The sequence below is a fragment of the Zootoca vivipara genome, chromosome 4, assembly GCF_963506605.1.
Source record: "Zootoca vivipara chromosome 4, rZooViv1.1, whole genome shotgun sequence".
In the NCBI taxonomy this organism is placed as follows: Eukaryota; Metazoa; Chordata; class Lepidosauria; order Squamata; family Lacertidae; genus Zootoca; species Zootoca vivipara.
Window position 1 is genome coordinate 38,547,729 of NC_083279.1, and position 21,165 is coordinate 38,568,893.

The 21,165-nt window shown below is 44.6% G+C and overlaps 1 protein-coding gene and 1 non-coding gene across 3 annotated transcripts in view; one reads left to right on the forward strand and one right to left on the reverse strand.

Moving 5' to 3' along the window:
• Positions 1-5,382: 5,382 nt before the first annotated feature.
• The window catches only part of PPEF1 (protein phosphatase with EF-hand domain 1), a 50,580-nt gene continuing 34,797 nt past the window's right edge, over positions 5,383-21,165 (forward strand). Inside the window, exons 1-3 of one of the 2 annotated variants that reach the window (XM_060273513.1) lie at positions 5,383-5,967; positions 15,674-15,733; positions 19,585-19,807. In XM_060273513.1, the coding sequence (XP_060129496.1) occupies positions 19,756-19,807 (52 nt within the window). In that variant the 5' untranslated portion in view covers positions 5,383-5,967; positions 15,674-15,733; positions 19,585-19,755. Of the gene's footprint in view, positions 5,968-12,760; positions 15,734-19,584; positions 19,808-21,165 lie in introns of those variants that run through there. The other variant, XM_060273514.1, reaches the window with a different exon arrangement.
• On the reverse strand, positions 6,126-6,198 carry TRNAV-UAC (transfer RNA valine (anticodon UAC)). Its single transcript has one exon. It is a non-coding gene; the product is annotated as a tRNA-Val (tRNA).

Here is a 21,165-nt window from a genome sequence, read left to right on the forward strand (position 1 = left end):
TAGTCATTGATGCATCCATCAAAACAAGTCGAAATGTGGATAACCGAATGCAGTAATGTTGAAATCACAGCAGCACAGAGCAGAGGTGAGCAGACTTCAAGCTGGGCAGATATACTTTATTTTTAAAATTGTGACTGCAGGAAGTCTTCTGTTCACTTACAATTTTGGACCAAGGTGCCTCTGAGCATATGTGCAGCCCAGTAACATTTTCATTACCAGAACTGAACTCACATTTCTTTCACACGCAAAAGTTTCAAAACCTGAGTGTTTTGTTGTCAAAGCAGCCAATTTTTTTAAAAAAAACCAACAACTAAATTGTCACTAGTATTTAAACTTCAGAGAGTCAGAAACTCTTGTTGATCTACCACAAACCCTACCAACATAGCCAGATTTACCTTCTGCTTGCCCCAAACACAGAGAAAGTATCAGAGTAAAAACACAGGAAAAACAACAACTCCACATCCAAATACTTTGAAGGAATACAATGTTCAGAGTCACAGAGACTGGATACAAGAGATGTTTGTGCATACAAAATTAATCTAACCATAATAACACTTTAGTTAGTTTAAACGTTCTAAGAAAATCAGAGATTTTATCATCTAGCTATTCAAAGGCTGGACTATGATCTTCAGTGCACTTGTGCTGGCTCAGGAGAGATGAAGCAGATGATTCTATGCCAACTTATGTACATTTAGGACAGCAGCCAGGATCTATAAACATCTGTACTAAGAGCCAACACTGCTTTTACCCAGCACAAGCAGGTGAAATAAGGTCAGGAAGGACCCCAAATCCATTTATTTTCACATCTGCAAATATTGAAGTTAGTGACTATTTTAGAATGCAATCTGATACTTCTCTAGGGACAAATTCCATTGGACTTAATGGGGCATTTCTGAGTATATATACATGTTTAGGATTGTGCTGTTAATCACCGCACTATCTACAGCTCATTCTATTATTTTCGAACAGGCTGTGGAGAGATTGGGGGGGGGGGTTCATCTAGAAAATGGCATGGAAAAGAGTATAGTCGCTGACAGGAGACACACAGCCAACCTTTGGTTAATGATAAGCTAAAAATCATTTTTGCAGTTTGGCAGATCATCATAACAGTAATCCTTTTCTTAGGCTTTGGCTAGGATCCAAAGAACCGTATAACACGTTCCATGATCCCAAGGAACGTTAGGCTTACTTTCTTGGAACAACAGCCCTCATGGCACATGGCAAAAGGAGTTTCAAAATTCAGTTTGTGAAATAGCATGGGGTATAGCTATTCCAATAAAATAAACTTGTAAAAAATGCACTGTGAAGTCCTTTGGATCATAACCCCTTCCAGCAACATTCTGGCCTTTCCATCTTATTCCGCAACTTTTTAAAATGGCTGTTTGGCATTTGCACATAGCTATTTGATAAAACAAGATCAGCAGCCTTCCTTTGGTGCAGGGTAACTACAAATGTCTGCATTTATCTAGAAAATAACATTCGCCTTTTGAATTTCAACAAGAATCTTCACAGCAAAATCTTCACAAATTATACCAATTTAAATGCCCAACAGGCACAATTGGTGCTTACCTTTATACCAGAAAAGAAGACACAGAACCACACTTCTTATCTTGAAATGCATCTTTATTTTCTTTCACCTTTCAGCTATGGCTGCTTATTGTGTGGCACAGCTTTCTCTGCTGAGATTAACTTAAGCCTAGTCTCGTTAAGCATCTTCCTCTTTTAGCTCTTAGGGGGTTTACCCAAGACACACTAATTCACTACAGTAAGCTACAATCAGCTTTGAAGGAAATCATCAAGGGTAATGGTTCTTCTAGGCATCACAAAACATTTATTTCTTTAGAAACAGTTACCAACCACTTGATATTTTTAAAATCTCAAAGCGGTATTCATTTTTTTTAAAAAAAAATATATAAAAGGATATATACTGATGGAACAGGAATTAGGGGATTAAAACACACAAAACATGGTTAAATCTTCTGGGTCTGACAGGTCCTTGACATATGTACCGGTATAATGTGAAAGGTCTGGGATTTTTATCTTCCTTGCACTTTAAGGTTTTTCCGTAACCAACACACACTGCTCTGGAGATGATACACACAACAGCTGAAATTAATATGCATCCGCTTAAGAAATTTAATGGACCCACATAAAATAACATACCATTTGAATGGAAGCAGTTTAGAATATATTTTACAGATTAGAACATAATGCCCCCACTCCACCCCCCACCCCCCAGGAGGCAAAAAGGGAATGGACCTCCCTTGTACTCAGGTTAGCTTTAATAAGCCATGATGGAGAAGGCGGTAACAAGCAGGTGGTCAGAACTACCCTGTTCACATTGACAGACTGCATTAACAGGAACCGATCCTGTAACTCTGGGTTAAACGTTGAGTTGGACACCTTAGCTGTCACAACAGCAGCAGCAGCAGCCTTACTGTGGAGCTGAGTGATAAGTGTTAGATCAGGCACCCCCAAACTTCGGTCCTCCAGATGTTTCAGACTACAATTCCCATCATCCCTGACCGCTGGGATCATGAGAGTTGTAGGCCAAAACATCTGGAGGGCCACAGTTTGGGGTGCCTGTGTTAAGACACTGGATTGGTTGTGTCAACGGCCCCATGCTGCCTAAGAAGGTTGCAGGAGGAGGAGGCACCATGTAGACTACTCAGAGCAACTTGGAGAAGGAAAGTTATAAATGTAATACACAGAAATAAGTATTATCATTTATTAAATTTATATACTGTACACAGTAATAAGTACATACATTTCCACTTTGCTTAAGTTTGCCAAGTCTCGTATCTACAAATTCTGGCAAAAGGATTTACAAAGATTTGTTTGGCAGGGGAAGAAACCAAGAATAAAATATAAAATATTGGTAGACAAGACAGAAAGAGGCGGATTCTCCATGCCAGACTTGAAACTATACTTTGAAGCGTCATGTCTCTGTTGGATAAAAGAATGGATAACATTGGAAAATACGGACTTGTTGGATTTGGAGGGATTCGACAACAGAGCAGGTTGGCATTCATATCTATGGTATGATAAGAAAAAACCCCATAAAGGATTTACGAATCATGTGATAAGAAGATCGCTATTCGAAGTATGGGAAAGAAATAAAGCCTTGTTAGAGACTAAGACGCCATGGTGGATCTCACCAATGGAAGTGATCATAGTGAAAAAAGTGAATATGGAAGGTGAGAGACCAACATATGAAAATTTTTTAAGACAATCGGAACAAGGTTGGAAATTGAAACCGTATGAAGAGGTTAAAGTATACTTGACGAGTTGGTTGCAATACCATCAAATTAATGATGTATTTGTGAAAGATAAAAAAATTGGTTTTGAGGAGAGAAGGTCCAAATTTCAAACAGAGTTGCTAGGGGGCAGAACAAAATTGTTGTCCAAAATGTACAACTTGCTGGTAGAGTGGTATACTAAAGATGAGTTGACGAAAGAGGTAATGATAAAATGGGCTAAGGATTTTGGGCATAATATTGAATATGATGCGTGGTTGAAATTATGGAACCAAACAATAAAATTTACAGCATGTACTGCTTTGAAAGAGAATGTTTGGAAGATGATGTATAGATGGCATTTAACTCCAGTGAAATTAGCAAAAATGTATAGAATGAGTAACAGAATGTGCTGGAAATGCAATGAAAAGGAAGGGGACTTTTATCATATGTGGTGGAAATGTGAAAAGGTTAAAGGATATTGGGAAATGATATATAATGAACTGAAAAAGATATTTAAGTATACCTTTCCGAAAAGACCAGAGGCCTTTCTGTTAGGACTGATAGGCCAAGAGATAACTAGGGAGGACAGTACCCTTTTTTTGTATGCGACAACCGCGGCGAGGACACTATTAGCCCAAAAATGGAAGACCCAGGACTTACCGACAATTGGAGACTGGCAGACAAAGATGATTGAATATGTAGAACTAGCGAGACTGACTAGCAGGATTCGAAACCAGAGGGAGACAAGGTTTCTAAGGGATTGGAGTAAATTTGTGGATTATATGGAAATGAACTGTAAGGGTTTGAAGACACTTGCAGGCGTGAAATAAATCCTACGAATTGATTCTAAGATTAGATACAAAGGAACTGCGAGATAAGAATTGATTAGAAAACCTTTTGAGGGGAGGGAGGGAAGTCAAGCTCGGCGGAGCATGTTTTTGGTTAAGAATAATAAGATTGGTTAAAAGAGTGATGTATGTATTTTGAATGTTTGTTTGTTTGTTTGTTTTGTATAATGTCTTAAATGTGTTTATTTGGAAAATCTAATAAATAATTATTAAAAAAAAAAGTCTCGTATCTACAAATTCAGATCAGCCATGGGTAGGGTTGTCTGGATTATTATTATTTTTTAAATAATTTTGATTAAAGATTATTTTGCATTTTGGTTGTGATCCTTGTATAATTGTTCTTCATTCCAAAGGCAGAGATACCTGTCTTACTTCAGTACGGTTCTTAATTCAGTAGCAACTGTGTAGACTTGCCTGTCGTTCTTTTCAGCATATATAGTATGATCACATATGACCACAATGTGCCATTTTGTCACAAAACAGTCCCAGATGAAAAATGATCCCTCCATCCATGCCACACAGCTTGACCCTCCCTGCAATCCAGCCTCCTTACTCCAATCTATTTTTAAACCTCTGTATCATCATGAAAACAGATCACAACTGCATTTTGCGGCACTGGAGCGTTGCGTAAATATAAACACAGGCACACGACTGAGCTAACCTGATTTAGGAAAATTTCTTCCTTCAGGCCCATTCACAAAGAATCCCTAAAGAATTAGAGAAACACAGTCTTGCCACCTTCAGTTCTAGCAGAGTGCTGTTCTTTAAAGAAGAACACTTGAAGCTACCATACAGTGAGAAAAATACAAATCTAAAAAAAATCCAGAGAGCAAAGGGCAGTGATGTCATGTGAAGGGACGCTGAGCGAACGCGTGTTGTGTGTTTCCTCAAAAGCATGAGGAAAGGGCCTTGGTCCCTTTATAAAAGCGTGTTTAGGGCTGCAGCAGCCTCACTGATTTTAAAATGCAGAGCCTGGTGCAGCACTATAGTTTTCAATCAACCTGTCCGCCCCCTCCCCCTCCCCCCTCCCTCTTCTTCCCAGGAATACGTGATCTTATGAAACAGGGAACACCCAGAGCAGCTTCTCCTTGGCGCATCCGCGTGGGACGCGCCTCCTGCGAGCTTCCTCGCCTCCCCCGCATCTTTGTCGAGGCTGCTCTGCATTTCTGCCGCAGAGCCGAAGCGTGGGCGGCGGCGGCAGCGGCGGCAGCAGCAGCCATGCAATGCAATGATCGCAGGCGCGAGCAGAACTGCGCTGCTTTCGGCCGCCTCCAGCTAGTTCCTTTTAGGGGTGCGATTCCCTTGGCAACCCAGAGGAACGCGCGGCCCGGGGGAAGGCCAGGGATCGCGGCGTGCGCCAGCTTTTGCCTGCAGCCAACTCATCAGTCTCTCTCTACATGCTATTTTCCTAACCCCACTTTGCATGGGTGTAATGTGAGCGCAGTGCTCCCGCAGCCTACATGGCTGCCGGTGGGATTAGGAAATCAGGAGGAAAGAGTAGTAGCATCATGAAGCGTGTTTGCGTTTCCACACGTTACAACTGCAATGCAGTTGCGTGTCCACCCGTGGGGGGAAGATCGAGGGGCGTCGCCGTCCAGTGTAGAAGCTGCTTCTCTTCCCTCCCACGTATGCTCTTAGTTCTTCCCCCTCCGCCAGCCCTTTCGATGGCACCTGGGACGGGTGGGAGTCTGCAATGATAAACGCGGCCCCTCCTTATGGTTGCTGGAGGCGTAAGGAAGAATCTTACTGCGATTGAGCGTTTGGGCCCCCTAACCAGCCTTTGTTGAACGTCACGGGCCGTGGCTGAAGAAGAAGTGGTGTTGATCGAGGGTGCCCCTGAGCGCGTACAGAGTGCCTCCCCCGCGCCATTCTTAATACCGGTAAGCGCAGCCTACGCTTGGGTGCATTCTCCCGGGGCGATTCAGATTAAGGAGAAGGCGGGACAGAGGCTCCCTGAGTTCCGCTCAGTTGAGCAATCCATTTACCTTTTTTGAATGCAAATACTGTAATTATGAGAGAGAAAGAAAAAACAACTTAGTGGTTCCACTGGGGCTCGAACCCAGGACCTTCTGCGTGTAAAGCAGACGTGATAACCACTACACTATGGAACCGTCACGACGGCTCCCTTTCCCGCCAATCTCCTTCTTCGCGGTGTCGGCCGTTTCCTGCTCTGTCGTTGGCTTCGCCCAGTGCAAGCGGAGACGCGCCGGGAGGAGGAGGAGGGGCTGCGTTTCCGCGGCAATGCAGAGAAGGGAAAAAAACAGGGTTTGCCTTAAGTTACTTCCACGTATGAAATGTTTGTTTCTTTTCCTTACTCCGCTGCCAACATAAATCAAGGAAAGAATTACGATTGTTGCTCACGGTCCCAGGGATGATTGCTGTGATAATTGGGGTTAGATTAAAAAAAGAAAAAGCCGCCACGGTCGTGCAGGTCTACCGGTATCGGTATCCGAATAGTAATATTATTTAGCAGAGCAAGCCTAACCGGGTCTACTCGGAAGTAAGTCCCCTGGAAATTAATGGGTCTTACTCCCAGGTAAACGGGATTAGGGCTGCAGCCTTCATCTTGTCTTCGGTAGTTCTGGCTTGAGTCAAAAACAAAACTAATTGCACTTTCCTTCCTCATTGCAGCATATTCAACACAAGTTTGGTTTTGGAGTCATTTAGCAAATTAGCCACTCCTTGCATTTCACAATTTGGAAAAAGAAGAAAAGGGTGTGTATCAATGCAATGCAATCTATATACAGTAAGCTTAATATGAAGATCAGAGGGTGGGCCTTTACATAATACAAAATGAGAACACAAAATACAAAACAAAACCATTAACTGCCCCCATAACACCTTTAAAATAGCATAGAATGTTTAATCAGCCAAAGGCTTGGTTGAAAAGGAATGTTTTTCACCTGGCGCCTAAAGATATGTAATGAAGACACCAGACAAGCGTCCCTGGGGAAAGCTTTCCACAAACGGAGCCACTGCAGAAAAGGCCTTTCTTGCCTTGCCACCCTCCATACCCCTTGTGGAGTGGGCACATGAAGAAGCCCCAGAAGATGATTGCAGGGTCCAGGTCAACTCATATGAGAAGAGGTTCTTGAGGTATTGGCACTGTTGAATTCTGCACTAACTTTCAGGTCTTAAAGGTGCAGGATCTTCTGAGCAAGAAAGGATCCTGAATCTTTTATAAGCTACCGGTACTAACCATTAGGAAGTGGGGCTGCCCTACTGACTCTGAAGGGGCTTTGCCATCTAGTGCAGAGCTTTCAAAACTTTTCATGCTGGTGACACTTTTTAGACTTGTATCATTTTGCGACACAGTAATTCAGTTTTACTAGCAAACCGGAAGTTTAACATTTCCAGCCCTGGGAGGGGCGCGGGGAGCGTTCATGCGACACACTAACACATGCAATACGTAGTTTGGAAAACTCTGATCTAGTGGAATGGAGAATATCATCTCAGCTGCTTCACAGAAGGAATAATCTTTCTGTTTGACCCATATTGGAAAACCTGGGATACAGGTATAGTTTAGATTGCCTGCTCCTGAAATACCACATGCTTTTATTCCCAGTTATACATTCATGAAAAGGCCTACTGATATGGACTAAGTGAAGAAGAAGAGAGATGTAGGTGTATGTATATTTATAATACCTCTGCCACATCTGTTTAAAACTACTTGACTAGAATAAAACAAACATCATGAATTGGGGGTCCGTCACTCTTAATCCCCTTAGAACTTTATAATATTGAACCCAGTGCTACCACATAACTTGCACACAGTATATGTACTAACGTTATAATAAATTTGCAAAAAATAAAAAAATATATGATTCTGATCTGGAATAAAATATAAAGGGCAGTGGTGAATGTACCCCAACAGACCCTACAGTATTCAGACTAGATTTCCGTCTAATTACTCTTCAGGTTGGGACCCAGGTGGTGCTGTGGTTAAACCACAGAGTCTAGGGCTTGCTGATCAGAAGGTCGGCAGTTCAAATCCCTGGGACGGGGTGAGCTCCCGTTGCTTGGTCCCAGCTCCTGCCAACCTAGCAGTTCGAAAGCACGTTAAAATGCAAGTAGATAAATAGGAACCGCTACAGCGGGAAGGTAAACGGCGTTTCCATGTGCTGCTCTGGTTTGCCAGAAGCAGCTTTGTCATGCTGGCCACATGACCTGGAAGCTATACGCCGGCTCCCTCGGCCAATAATGCGAGATGAGCGCGCAACCCCAGAGTCGGTCACGACTGGACCTAATGGTCAGGGGTCCCTTTACCTTTACCTTACTCTTCAGGTTACAGACGTTTCAGGTTACAGACTCCGCTAACCCAGAAATAATAATAATAATAATAATAATAATAATAATAATAATAATAATTTATTATTTATACCCCGCCCATCTGGCCGGGTTCCCCCAGCCACTCTGGGCGGCTTCCAAAAAAACAGAAATTCTAAAATACAGAAATCCATCAAACATTAAAAGCTTCCCTAAACAGGGCTGCCTTGAGATGCCTTCTAAAGGTCTGGTAATTGTTCTCTTTGACCTCTAGTGGGAGGGCATTCCACAGGGTGGGTGCCACTACCGAGAAGGCCCTCTGCCTGGTTCCCTGTAACTTGGCTTCTCGTAATGAGGGAACCGCCAGAAGGCCCTCGGAGCTGGACCTCAGTGTCCGGGCAGAACGATGGGGGTGGAGACGCTCCTTCAGGTATACCGGACCGAGGCCGTTTAGGGCTTTAAAGGTCAACACCAACACTTTGAATTGTGCTCGGAAACGTACTGGGAGCCAATGTAGGTCTTTTAGGACCGGTGTTATGTGATCTCGGCGGCCGCTCCCAGTCACCAGTCTAGCTGCCGCATTCTGGATTAGTTGTAGTTTCCGGGTCACCTTCAAAGGTAGCCCCACGTAGAGCGCATTGCAGTAGTCCAAGCAAGAGATAACTAGAGCATCCACCACTCTGGAGAGACAGTCAGTGGGCAGGTAGGGACTCAGCCTGCGTACCAGATGGAGCTGATAAACAGCTGCCCTGGACACGGAGTTGACCTGTGCCTCCATGGACAGCTGTGAGTCTAAAATGACTCCCAGGCTGCGCACCTGGTCTTTCAGGGGCACAGTTACCCCATTCAGGACCAGGGAGTCCTCCACACCCGCCCGCCTCCTGTCCCCCACAAACAGTACTTCTGTCTTGTCAGGATTCAATCTCAATCTGTTAGCCGCCATCCATCCTCCAACCGCCTCCAAGCACTCACACAGGACCTTCACCGCCTTCACTGGTTCTGATTTAAAAGAGAGGTAGAGCTGGGTATCATCAGCATACTGATGGACACCCAGCCCAAACCCCCTGATGATCTCTCCCAGCGGCTGCATATAGATGTTAAAAAGCATGGGGGAGCACTCATCCCCCACCACCACTTTCTGAACACGGCCCAGGAGGAAGGAGCGGAACCACTGCATGACAGTGCCCCCAGCTCTCAAGCCCTCTAGACGGTCCAGAAGGATGTTATGGTCGATGGTGTCAAAAGCCGCTGAGAGATCCAGCAGAACAAGGAAACAGCTCTTACCTTTGTCCCTAGCCCGCCGGAGATCATCGACCAGTGCGACCAAGGCAGTTTCAGTCCCATGATGAGGCCTGAATCCTGACTGGAAGGGATCCAAATGGTCCGCTTCTTCCAGGCGTGCCTGGAGTTGTTCCGCAACCACTCGCTCAATCACCTTGCCCAAGAATGGAAGATTTGAGACTGGGCGATAGTTGGCCATATTGGCCGGATCTAAAGATGGTTTTTTAAGAAGCGGTTTAATAACCGCCTCTTTCAGCGGGTCTGGGAAGGCTCCCTCATGGAGAGAAGCATTTACCAACCCGCGAAGCCCATCGCCCAGCCCTTCCTGGCTAGCTTTTATAAGCCAGGATGGGCAAGGATCAAGGAGACAGGTGGTTGGTTTCATTTGTCTAAGCAGCCTGTCCACATCCTCGGAGGTAACAGATTGAAATTGATCCCACAAAACTTGACTAGACAGGACTCTAGCACTCCCCCGCCCCGGCCCTGCTCCCACGGTGGAGTCTACCTCTTCCCGAATCTGAGCGACTTTATCTGCAAAAAACTTTGCAAAATCATTGCAGGAGATCATGTGGCCCTTACTGGGCCCGGATGGAGCAGGTGGTTCCGCTAAATTGCGAACCACCTGGAAGAGTCTCCTGCTGCTGTTTTCTGCAGATGCGATGGAGACGGTGAAGAAGGTCCTCTTCGCCGTCGCCATTGCCACTTGGTAGGCTCGAAGTTGAGCTCTAGCCCGTGTCCGGTCTGATTCAAAATGAGTTTTCCGCCACCGGCGCTCTAGCCGTCTCAACGACTGTTTCATTGCCCTCAGCGCCGGGGAAAACCACGGGGCTGTCCGGGCTCCATGCAATCTGAGAGGGCGCTTCGGAGCCAGACAGTCAATAGCGCTGGTTAACTCCGCATTCCAGCGGGCCACCAGGGAATCAGCTGAAAGGCCATCGACATGGGATAAAACATCCCCTACCACTCTTTGGAAGCCAATTGGATCCATTAAGTAGCGGGGGCGGACCATCCGAATCGGTCCCACCTCCCTGCAGAGGGGAAGGGTTGCGGAGAAGTCCAGTTGCACCAGAAAGTGATCTGACCATGGCACTTCTTTTGTTTCGCTTTTACTTAATGTCAGATCACCAACATCCATAGAGGTAAACACCAAGTCCAAGGCATGTCTGCGGCTATGAGTTGGGCCAGACTTATTCAGGGACAGCCCCATGGTGGCCATGCTTTCCACGAAGTCCCGAGCGGCTCCTTGTAAGGTCGTGTCGGCATGGATGTTAAAATCCCCTAAGACAACCAAGCTAGGTGTCTCCAGGAGCACATCCGACACGACCTGAAGCAGCTCGGGCAGGGAATCCTTGGTGCAGCGGGGAGGTCGGTACACCAAAAGGAATCCTGTACTGCCTCTATTGCCCAACTTCCAGAACATGCACTCAGAGAACTGGGTCTTCCCAATAGGACGCCTGGTGCAAACTAATGACTTCCTAAAAATCACTGCAACCCCCCCTCCCCGCCCAGATGGCCTGGGTTGCTGTGCATAAGAGAAACCTGGTGGGCAAGCAGCGCCAAGAACGGGCCCATCGGCTTCCTCCAACCAGGTCTCTGTCACACATGCCAGGTCAAATCCTCCATCCACAATCAGGTCGTGAATGGCGGTGGTCTTATTCATCATCGACCTGGCATTGCACAGCAGCACCTTCAGGTCATGTGGGTATCCCTTGCCTATTCCAATATCCGTCCGGTCAGGACCAGACCTGGAGGCAGGGATAGTCCTCAGACAACGACTAAGTCTGCCTCCTCGGTAATGACATGGTCTGGTCTTAGCGTAACTCCTCCTCCTACCCGTGACCACTGAGATCGGTTGTTCCAGTGCACACCCCCCTGTGGAATCTGCCCCAGCCATTTTGCTTGCTGGGACCCCCTCCCGGGCAGCCCTGACCCCTCCCCTTAAAAACAAAATAAAACCTCTGTAAAAAACAGCAAAGAACTCAACAAAAGAAGAACACAAAAAAGACAATAAAACAATAAAACCAAAAACAATAAAAATTACAAATACACTAAAATTTAACAGATTCCCACACCCAACTAAAAATCCCTCCCACCTACCACCCCAAAAAAGATAAAAACATAAAAAATTCTTTAAAAAGCATTTTAAAAAGAACTCTGTGCTGTTTCAAGTTCCCCTGGGCAGCACCAGCAGCAGAGCAGCGGCAGCAGTCCTTTATGAGGCCTTCCAGGCCCCGCCCTAGACCAGGTGGAAGGAGGCAGGGACAGGGCCTGTGGGCACTCACAGCAGGAAGAGTCCTGGGCAGCAGGTTCTTGGGTTAAGAACTTTGCTTCAGGTTAAGAACTTTGCTTCAGGATGAGAACAGAAATCACACGGCGGCGGCGGCGCGGCAGCAGGAGGCCCCATTAGCTAAAGTGGTGCTTCAAGTTAATAACAGTTCCAGGTTAAGAACAGACCTCCAGAACGAACTAAGTTCGTAACCCGAGGTACCACTGTACTGGTATATTTAAAAAAAGAGGTGTGAGGGCTCAGACAGGGTCCTAGAGTCTTCTTGTCTGCTTCTCAAAGCTAGGCAAGCACTTGCCAAGCTTTGGGAAGGAGATAGGAGGGCTTTAGGGCCCTCCCAAAGCCTCTTGCCTCCTTTTGAAAGATGGCTTAAGCTGGCCTTGCGAAAACTAGACGGAGAGTGTCAAATGTTGGTGTTGCACCATATTACCTAGATATGCCACTGGCTGGAGACCTTCTTTATACCTAAAGTGTAAAATTAAAGTGTCTAGTCCCTGTCAGTGGATGGATGGAGAGTGGATGCCTAAGAAAAAGGAAAGCACATCCCTCAGGCTTTTATATCTTGCTACCTACCCCATGACAAACCTAGACAGCATCTTAAAAAGCAGAGACATCAACTTGCCGACAAAGGTCCGTATAGTTAAAGCTATGGTTTTCCCATTGGTGATGTATGGAAGTAAGAGCTGGACCATAAAGAAGGCTGATCGCCGAATAATTGATGCTTTTGAATTATGGTGCTGGAGGAGACTATTGAGAGTCCCACGGACTGCAAGAAGATCAAACCTATCCATTCTTAAGGAAATCAGCCCCGAGTGTTCACTGGAAGGACAGAGCCTGAGGCTCCAATACTTTGGCCACCTCATGAGAAGAGAAGACTCCGTGGAAAAGACCCTGATGTTGGGAAATATTGAGGGCACAAGGAGAAGGGGACGACAGAGGACGAGATGGTTGGACAGTGTTCTCAAAGCCACCAACACGAGTCTGAACAAACTGCGGGAGGCAGTGGAAGACAGGAGTGCCTGGCGTGCTCTGGTCCATGGGGTCACGAAGAGTCGGACACGACTAAACAACTAAACAACAACTCTTCCTACTGATAACCAATAACAATAGTCAAACTAGAACTGAAATGAGAAGCATTAGTTACAATGATTTAACAATCATCTCCACGCTACCCACATATGTGGATAAAAGTGCTATAAAATCCTCAGGAGCAATAAATGTGCTTAATAGCAGATATTGTTGGAATGCAACAACATAAAACGCAGTACCCCGAAGGACGAGATCTGTTGAGATACTATTTTGCTCCAGTTTACCTTTGAAGCAGATTATGGTGTTCTGTCAGCAGAGGGCTGTCAATCCTCGTTGAGAGTGGAGAAGCCACTTGTTACCTTGGTGCTCACCTTTCTCTAAATAAGGTGGTGAAGATATATGAGACTCTTGCTGCACTGTCCCGTGTGTGTGTATATATATGACTACTGTATGTCAACTAAAGCTGTGGGGTAGTGGAGCCGGTTATGTTTGTGCATGCATGAAGAATTAAAAACAAACAGACTTTCCAGGGCTCAGAGGCAGCAGGAATAACGGAGGCCTGCCATAATTACAGCCATATTGGGAGTAATGGCAGCGGCATGGCTCAGTGGTAGAGCATCTGCTTTGCATGCAGAAGATCGTAGGTTCAATCCCTGGGATTCCCTGCTTGATATATTGGGAAGCCACTGCCCATCACATGGAGAACCCTGATGGACCAACCGTCTAACTCAGTACAAGGAAGCTTCTTATATTCTTTCAACAGCGTATAAAATCGCTTAATTCTAAGCCTTGTCCTTTATGATTGGTATTTGATAGCTGCTACAGTTTGCCAGTCCATCTTTTGCCTTTGCCTGGTTCCTTTTTCATGCTGTCTTAATGAGAAGAAGCTTCCAAATTGCTGCCCACCAAAATGATCATGTTTCTTTTATTTATTTTTTATTTATTTATTTTTTCTTCAGTCCTCGGGGAGTGATTTTTTTTTAAAAAAACAAAAAAACCCCTCATGAATCATGAAATTCTTCAGGAGAGATAAAAAGAATAGCTGTACAAACATAGTATTACTATTTTTTTGTTTACTCTCTCTCCTATCCTGTCATTGCTTTTAAAAAGCACTTTCTGCACTTACTAAACTGATGACCCTGAAAGAAGAATGCTGCAATGTCGGTTATGAATTTCAGGTTTAGCAAATAGTATAAAAGGTTTTGAATTTGTTCAAATGATGTAGAAACCATTTCTACTCAAGGAGACACATGACCATGATCTGCAGCAATATTTCACATCCCCAACAGCACTGATAATCTTTTTAATAAGCAGGGATTCTCTGTTTAACAGCTGCAGGATGAGTCGACACCAGTACTATGCCTTCTTCCATCACTACATTGCCAAGCTGGTGGAAAACCCACCTGTTGACCTCTGCCTGCTATGCAGATGTTAATGGCACAAAGCGTTTGCTAACAGGTGTGTTAAGCCTAATGTAACTTGCTTTGTCAGGTTACCATATTGGGTCAACTGACTCTTGGACCACAAGGCAGAACTTTGTATGATGTGCGTGAGTGGTACTCCATTTAATAAAAGTTACCATAAATGTTTTAGAATCTAATGTGCATTCATTTGGCCAATGTGTAGAAAACACATGTCTAAAGCTGAATAAGCACTAGCTTTTTCTTGTTTCAATGTACATTTTGTTCCCAATGACTGGCATCTATGACCAGTCTGTATATATTTTGCACTCACTGTGTTAAAAGCATACACACGTTAGAAATACACGTATGATTCTCTGGTGTGGGCTGTCTGCTCCATCTTATAAAGTAGGTACGGTATGTTTGATGTCAGCATGACTACCACTCTGGAAACAGAGAGAGAGGAAACTAAATTCACTGCTGTTTCCTCAGGTTGCATGTTATCATGATCCCCTTTGTAGGCAACCTGAGATGTAGCTGAAGTCTTCACCTTTTTCTTGTTCTCATTATCTACCACAAAGGTAGACTGACATGTATCGATTAGTCCAAACAGTCAAGTAACAGATTTTTTTGACTCAAGGAAACTTCCTAAGTTGCATTCACTGTTTATTCAAATAGAACTGGCCCTTTAAGCCATATGGACTTTTAAAATTGTGTTGATGATATATATCATTCTGTTGCTTTTAGAAACTGAAGGCTTTATGATGTGGTGGTATTGTGTGACAGAGTAAGAGACTTGCAGAGTTCTTTTTGTTCCCTCATTGTTTCCCCCCCTTCTAATGGTCCTCAGAAGCTCATTGAGAAGATGCTGTGGAAATGACCAGGCTACCCGGGTACTGAGTATTAAATGGTCTCTGAAAATTCTATTAACTTGTAGTATGACCTGCATTGTCTCTGTCCCATCCCCCACCTTTATAAATCTAGTGCCTTTTCCAATGCCTTACCAAATGCTTTATCTTATGCCATAATGCTAGTTTATGGTTCATTATTACTATAATGGCTGTTGCTGAGAAGCAGTTTCCAATACGAAGCAGATAACTTTAGCCATCCACTTATCTGCCTGAGATTGAGAGAGCCTGGTAACAACATAGGTTTCTCCAATACATCATTGTGCCTGCACTGCTGTTCGTAGCTGCAGAACACAGCTCTTATTTCTGGCTAGAATCTTCTATCTGCATAACTGTAAGAGGAGCAGAATTGTGAACCACCGAGAAGGAAGCTGGAATGCCCATTGATTTTATATCACGTCCTGTACCCTCTGCCCAGGAAGAAAGCTTGTTTACAACACCTAGCAAACCTCTCTGCTGATGCAATGGAAGACATAAGGTAATTTCTTTGTGTACCTTTGTTTTGGTAGATATATTTTAACCATTTGTTTTTATTTCTAAATCAATGTTGGTGGAGAGAAGCAGTGCATGATGTAACAGAATGCCATTGCCGACACGCTTCTTTGCAATTAAGCCCATCTAAATAAAATTTAGTTACATCTAAATAAATAAAAATTCTAAGTAAGTACAATCATTTATGATCCATAGTTTGAGCCTGGATAAATCCTTGATTTTATTTATTTTCAGCCTTTCCTAAGATCACAGACTCCAGAGTCACATATCAATTGCCTTTAGTTTATTAGGGTTTTGTAAACACCATTTTATGTGGGGTAGAACTAGATTAAATATTAAGCTGCCCACACATTCTTTCTGCCTGTTCATGTCCAGAGATATTGGGTGGCTAGAGGACAGAACTGTACATTTAAAAACTGTGCAGAAGGAGGAGTTGTGGCAGGTAAAACTTGTCGTGAAACAACACCAAGGTGCTGAGGGATGTTACACTCCTGAGAATTTCCTCTTCTGTGCACAGGTCTGTTAAAGATACATGATCCCTCTTATCTGCTGCATCTGATCACCCTTCTCACGGTGTTGGTGTTGCAAAATAAAACTACAATTTCCCTTAAAAAAGAATTTGAAATCCCAGCACTCCAGTCTCCAGAATTGTGTTAAATGTAGTATTGGATGGGGTATTCACATATTTCCTGAACAATGCATAGTTCTTTCATGTAATGCATATTAATTGATTTCCGTCTGCACCATTCATTTATTTTCTAACAACCCTTCTGCAAACATGGAATTATTTTTCTCCTTTATTTTCTATCAGGGTAGAGTGGGAAAACCATAGCCCCTTAGGAAATCACTTACCTTTTAGTCATCCTCTAAAAACCAGAGGCATATTTTTAATTCTCCAGTTTCAGCATAGACTTGGTCTTGAGTAAGGATGGGTAAATCTTGTTTCAGTTTCTTGATTTTTAAGTTCAGCTCAGCACATTGCTGCATCAGTTTGTGATTTATTTATTTTTAAAATCCTTGTGGAAATTCATCAGCATTTTATTGTGTACATCTCCCGTTATGCACATTTTTTTGCAAGCAGATTCTCCTAATGTAGCACATTTTGTATGCTATTTTCGCTAATATGCTTTGTACACATGCTCTTGTTTGAGAACTGCAACACAACATTGGGGAAACTCTACATTTTGAAATATACCTGTATTTGTTTGCATATTGTTTTGGTAAGTACAAATTAGGAAAGTTTCCTTTCAATTATGAACCGAACTGAATCTCTTCCCCTTGAGTATAACTTCCTAAACATGAGTATAATTTGACTCTCATGCTCCCAACTTTGCATTTCATTTGTTTTCCTATTACACTTCCCTTTGTTACACACACACACACACACACACACACACACACACACACCACTTTAGCACTGAATATTTTTCATATCTAAAATGAGTAAAGTTGGGACTCAGGCTTGCCTGGAAATCAGACTTCCTTTGCTTTAAAATTTTCTTCTAGCCAACTAGGATAGCTCAGTTGGTAAGGCACAAGACTTCATCTCAGAGTCATGGGTTTGAGCTCCATGTTGGGCAAATTTTCCTGCATTGTAGGGGGTTGGACTAGATGACCCTTGTACCTTCCAACTCTACGATTCTATGTACTGAATCCTGTAGTGACCATAGGGTTGCCAGACTCAATAGAGGACAGACCTTCTGTGCCTTTAATTGCCCTGCTCTCTTTTGAGTCTGGAAACCTTAAAGAGAAACCAGCAGACCCTTTGCTTGGAAATTAAACAAAGGGTCTGCTGTTTTCTCTTTAAGGTTTCCAGACTCAAAAGAGAGCAGGGCAATTAAAGGCACAGAAGTCCTGTCCTCTATTGAGTCTGGCAACCCCAAGTGACCAGTAGGTGAGAAACTGCACGTGCTCTGTTGCTGTCTCTTCAATAATATTCAAGGAATGAGTATAAGATTCAAAATAGGTTCAAGACAAGGCAGTTTGTAAGTACAAACGAGGGCTGGGCACAAATGCCTTTCAGATTTCCCCACCCCATTTGTGGAAAGAGAGATGGTGGGAGGGGACTAACTTTTCCCAGGGAAAAGAGAAATTTTCCACTAGTAAGGTTAACTAATTAGCAGTGTTAGTAGGTCAGCGTCTTTCTTTTGTCCTAAAGTTGTTTCCCCCACCACCACTGCAAGTGGCTGCAGTAATACCTGTGTTGGCAACCTGACTACCATTTTGCATCTTCCACAATGCCGGATGTGTTGTGATCATTCCCTGGATATGTGTGTGTATGTGTGACCAGAAAAAAATGACCTTTTTCTAGATGAGGGTGGGAAAAAGGAAGTACCGGTACTCTGAAATCTTGGCCAGATTTTGATAAATGTGGACTTAGTTCTAGGCCAAGGAGTGGGATTGCTACTGCCCCACCTAGTGAGACAACAGCTTAGCTTAGCTCCTACCTCCTGTTTCTTCTCAGATTCACCTATGAAAGCCCTTCTTATCAACCATGACAATTAAATAAGTACCTATATGTTTAGAGAGATAATACATTTGTATGCCAATGAGAGACAAATACTGAAACTAGGAGCCACCATCTTCTGTTTGTTCTTCCCTGCATGCTTTGATTGTCAGCTGATCCTCTTCTGCTCCAGATGGCTCCCTGCATTTAAAGGGTTCCCAATTGTGGTAGGAATTCTGAGTACCTCCACCTAACACACACTTCCGATCTTTGGGTAGACTTTGAGTACATGCACCTAATGTCCCCCACTTTAAATGCACCCACATTGAATACCTAAATTGGACTTCCCTCCCTCTCCCTCTCCCTCTCCCTCTCCCTCTCCCTCTCTCTTCCTTCTCCTTAGTGTTGCAGTGCTGATGGTGGTATTACTTAAAAGCATTAGAACAGACTTGCATAATACATCTAGAAGCTTCCCCCCACTTGACACCATCCCTATCTTGAAATCATTTTCATCTTGCTTTTGTCCGTCTGCTTGCCTAGTAATTGTACTGCCTGAGCTAGACTGCAGAAAGGCCTTGTGCATTTTGAAAAGCAAGCAAGCAAGCAAGCAAACAAACAACAAGGTTTAATTAGCATCCTTTTGCTTCTTTTCATTTCCTTTGTTTAACATCCTTATGTTTCTGGCTACCTGATTTATAGCTGGACATGGCAGTATGATGTGTGTGTTTGTGCTCAACCTTTACTTACATGTATTTTGAGCCTGTAAATCAGCATCACTTTGTCACCCTGTCCCCAAGATCAATGTTCCTGATGTATTGTGGTGCTTTAGATTTTCCCGCAGATGCCTCTCGCCATTCTGCCTATGCTTCAGCAACTCTGGGTCTGGTAGTTCTTGACATGGCACGTGACACATTGGGGAAGCACCAGTCTCTCTGTTTCTACAGGTGTAACTGCACAAGCCCACTCCCTTTTGTTCTAGAGAAGCACCCAGGCCAGCAGCCCACTTTTCGGAATATTGCGTGTTCTCTTCTAACGTGGCTTCTGATTGGCTCCATCAAATCTCACGAGATAGGCTCATTGATGCAATGATATAGGTTTCCACAAATATCCTCGAGTGTGATTTACAATTGTGCCCAATGTTTTCCACTAGAATGTGGCTGCTTATTCTGGATTAGGTCCCTTTGGGTCTCCTTCCATACTGGCCCACCCCATAATGCAGGATTCCCAGTCAGGAGTGCTTGGCCAACAGCATCAAAATCTGGAACAGTGTGCTTAGTGTTTACTGGCAAATCTCTGCACTGCCTTCAGCCGTGCATAGATAACCTGGTTAATTATTTCTGCTGCTCAGCACTTTAGTGGCTAACAATATGGTATCTATTTTTGTCATGCAGTCTTCTCTCTTATTCGGGCCAATGGAAGGTGTAGTTTTCTCTGGGAATCGTTGTTTACTGTTGCATATTGAGATGAATATAAAGACGGCATGGTTGGCAACGCTGATGGCTTGAAGAAAACCATCGCCCATGAGGAAATATTAAATCAGCACCCCAGTCTCAACTGAAGTCATGGGATGTGCCACTTCTATTACAACGAGGCAGGTGAACAAATCCGAAAGAGGTAAGTAACCTGTGTGTGGTCTTTCCATTCTCTGATGTGATACTTAAACAAGCTTATTGTGGTGTGCATTAATTTGGAAGATACTGATTGTAGGTTGGACCATCCCAGGTGGTTCTGCTGGAGGACACACTATGAAGAAGACTCAAGAAGATGTTGAGATAATATAGCCACCGGTTGTTCTCTGTTTAAAGAACCTCTCCCAACCTGGTTCCCCTCCATATGGTTCTAACTGCAATTTCTTTCAGCCTCTGCCAGCATATATCTACTTGCTAGAACTGATGAGAGTTTAGTCCAAACCATATGGGACGAGGCTGCTTTAAAGCATCAAACCTTGGTCCCTACCGTGTTTCTCCCATTTTAAGACGTGCCTATAAAATAAGCCAGGGCACGATTTTCTAGAGGCAAAAAAATATAAGACATACCCTGAAAATAAGCCACACCCATGAGCTGCGCAGGGCGAGACCGCCAAGCGCCCCAGCCAGCCAGCGGGACCAAGCACGACGGCCGCGGCAGGAGGAGGAGGCGGCCTGCCGGGTCGGTGCCCAGCAGCGCTGCGCGGAGCGCCCCAAGCCTCCTGCCCTGTTGCTGCTGCTGGCTCCAGGAGGCTTGGGGAGCTCTGCGTGGCGCTGCTGCGCGCCGACCCGGCAGGCTGCCTCCAGGAGCCAGCAGCAGTGAGTCTGAGGATCTCACTGGCTTCCTCCGTCCCCTTGATTTCTGGGTTGAAGAGTTGGTTTGGAGAGGCGGACGGCAGAGTGAGTGAGTGAATGTGTGTGTGTGTGTGTGAGAGAGAGAGAGAGAGAGAGAGAGGAGGAGGAGGAGGAGGAGGAGGAGGAGGAGGAGGAGGAGAAAACAAGCCCTCCCTTGCTTGTCAGGGGGTGGGAGAAAGGTCCCAGATTCTCAAGGTTCCCCCTCCTCCCTCTCCGCGGCGGCGGCATCCCCAGTCTGCCGATGTGAACAAGAGGGGAAGAGCGAGAGCTGTGGAATGCCATCCTGCAATGTTGAAATTGCCATTGTAATTTCCGCTCCCTGCTCTGTTGCCTCGGTCGCTTTCTCACCTCCGCAAACCTCCCCCGCCCTGTCCTTCTTTCTTCCTCCCCCTCCCCTTTTCAGCGATCCTCTTTTCCTCCCTGCCCCCCCCACCTGCACTCCGATGTCTGATTAAACGAGAAGGAAGTTTGGGAGTGGAGGCTGCGAAGCTCTCCCTTTCAAAGGCAGCCTGCAATGACGAATTGTTGAAATTGCCTTTGCAGGCTGCCTCTTAAAGGGAGAGCTTCACTCCCACACTTCCTTCTCATTTAATCAGACACCGGAGCCCGGGTGAGCGAGGCAACGGAGCAGGGAGGGGACGTTTGTTCAAG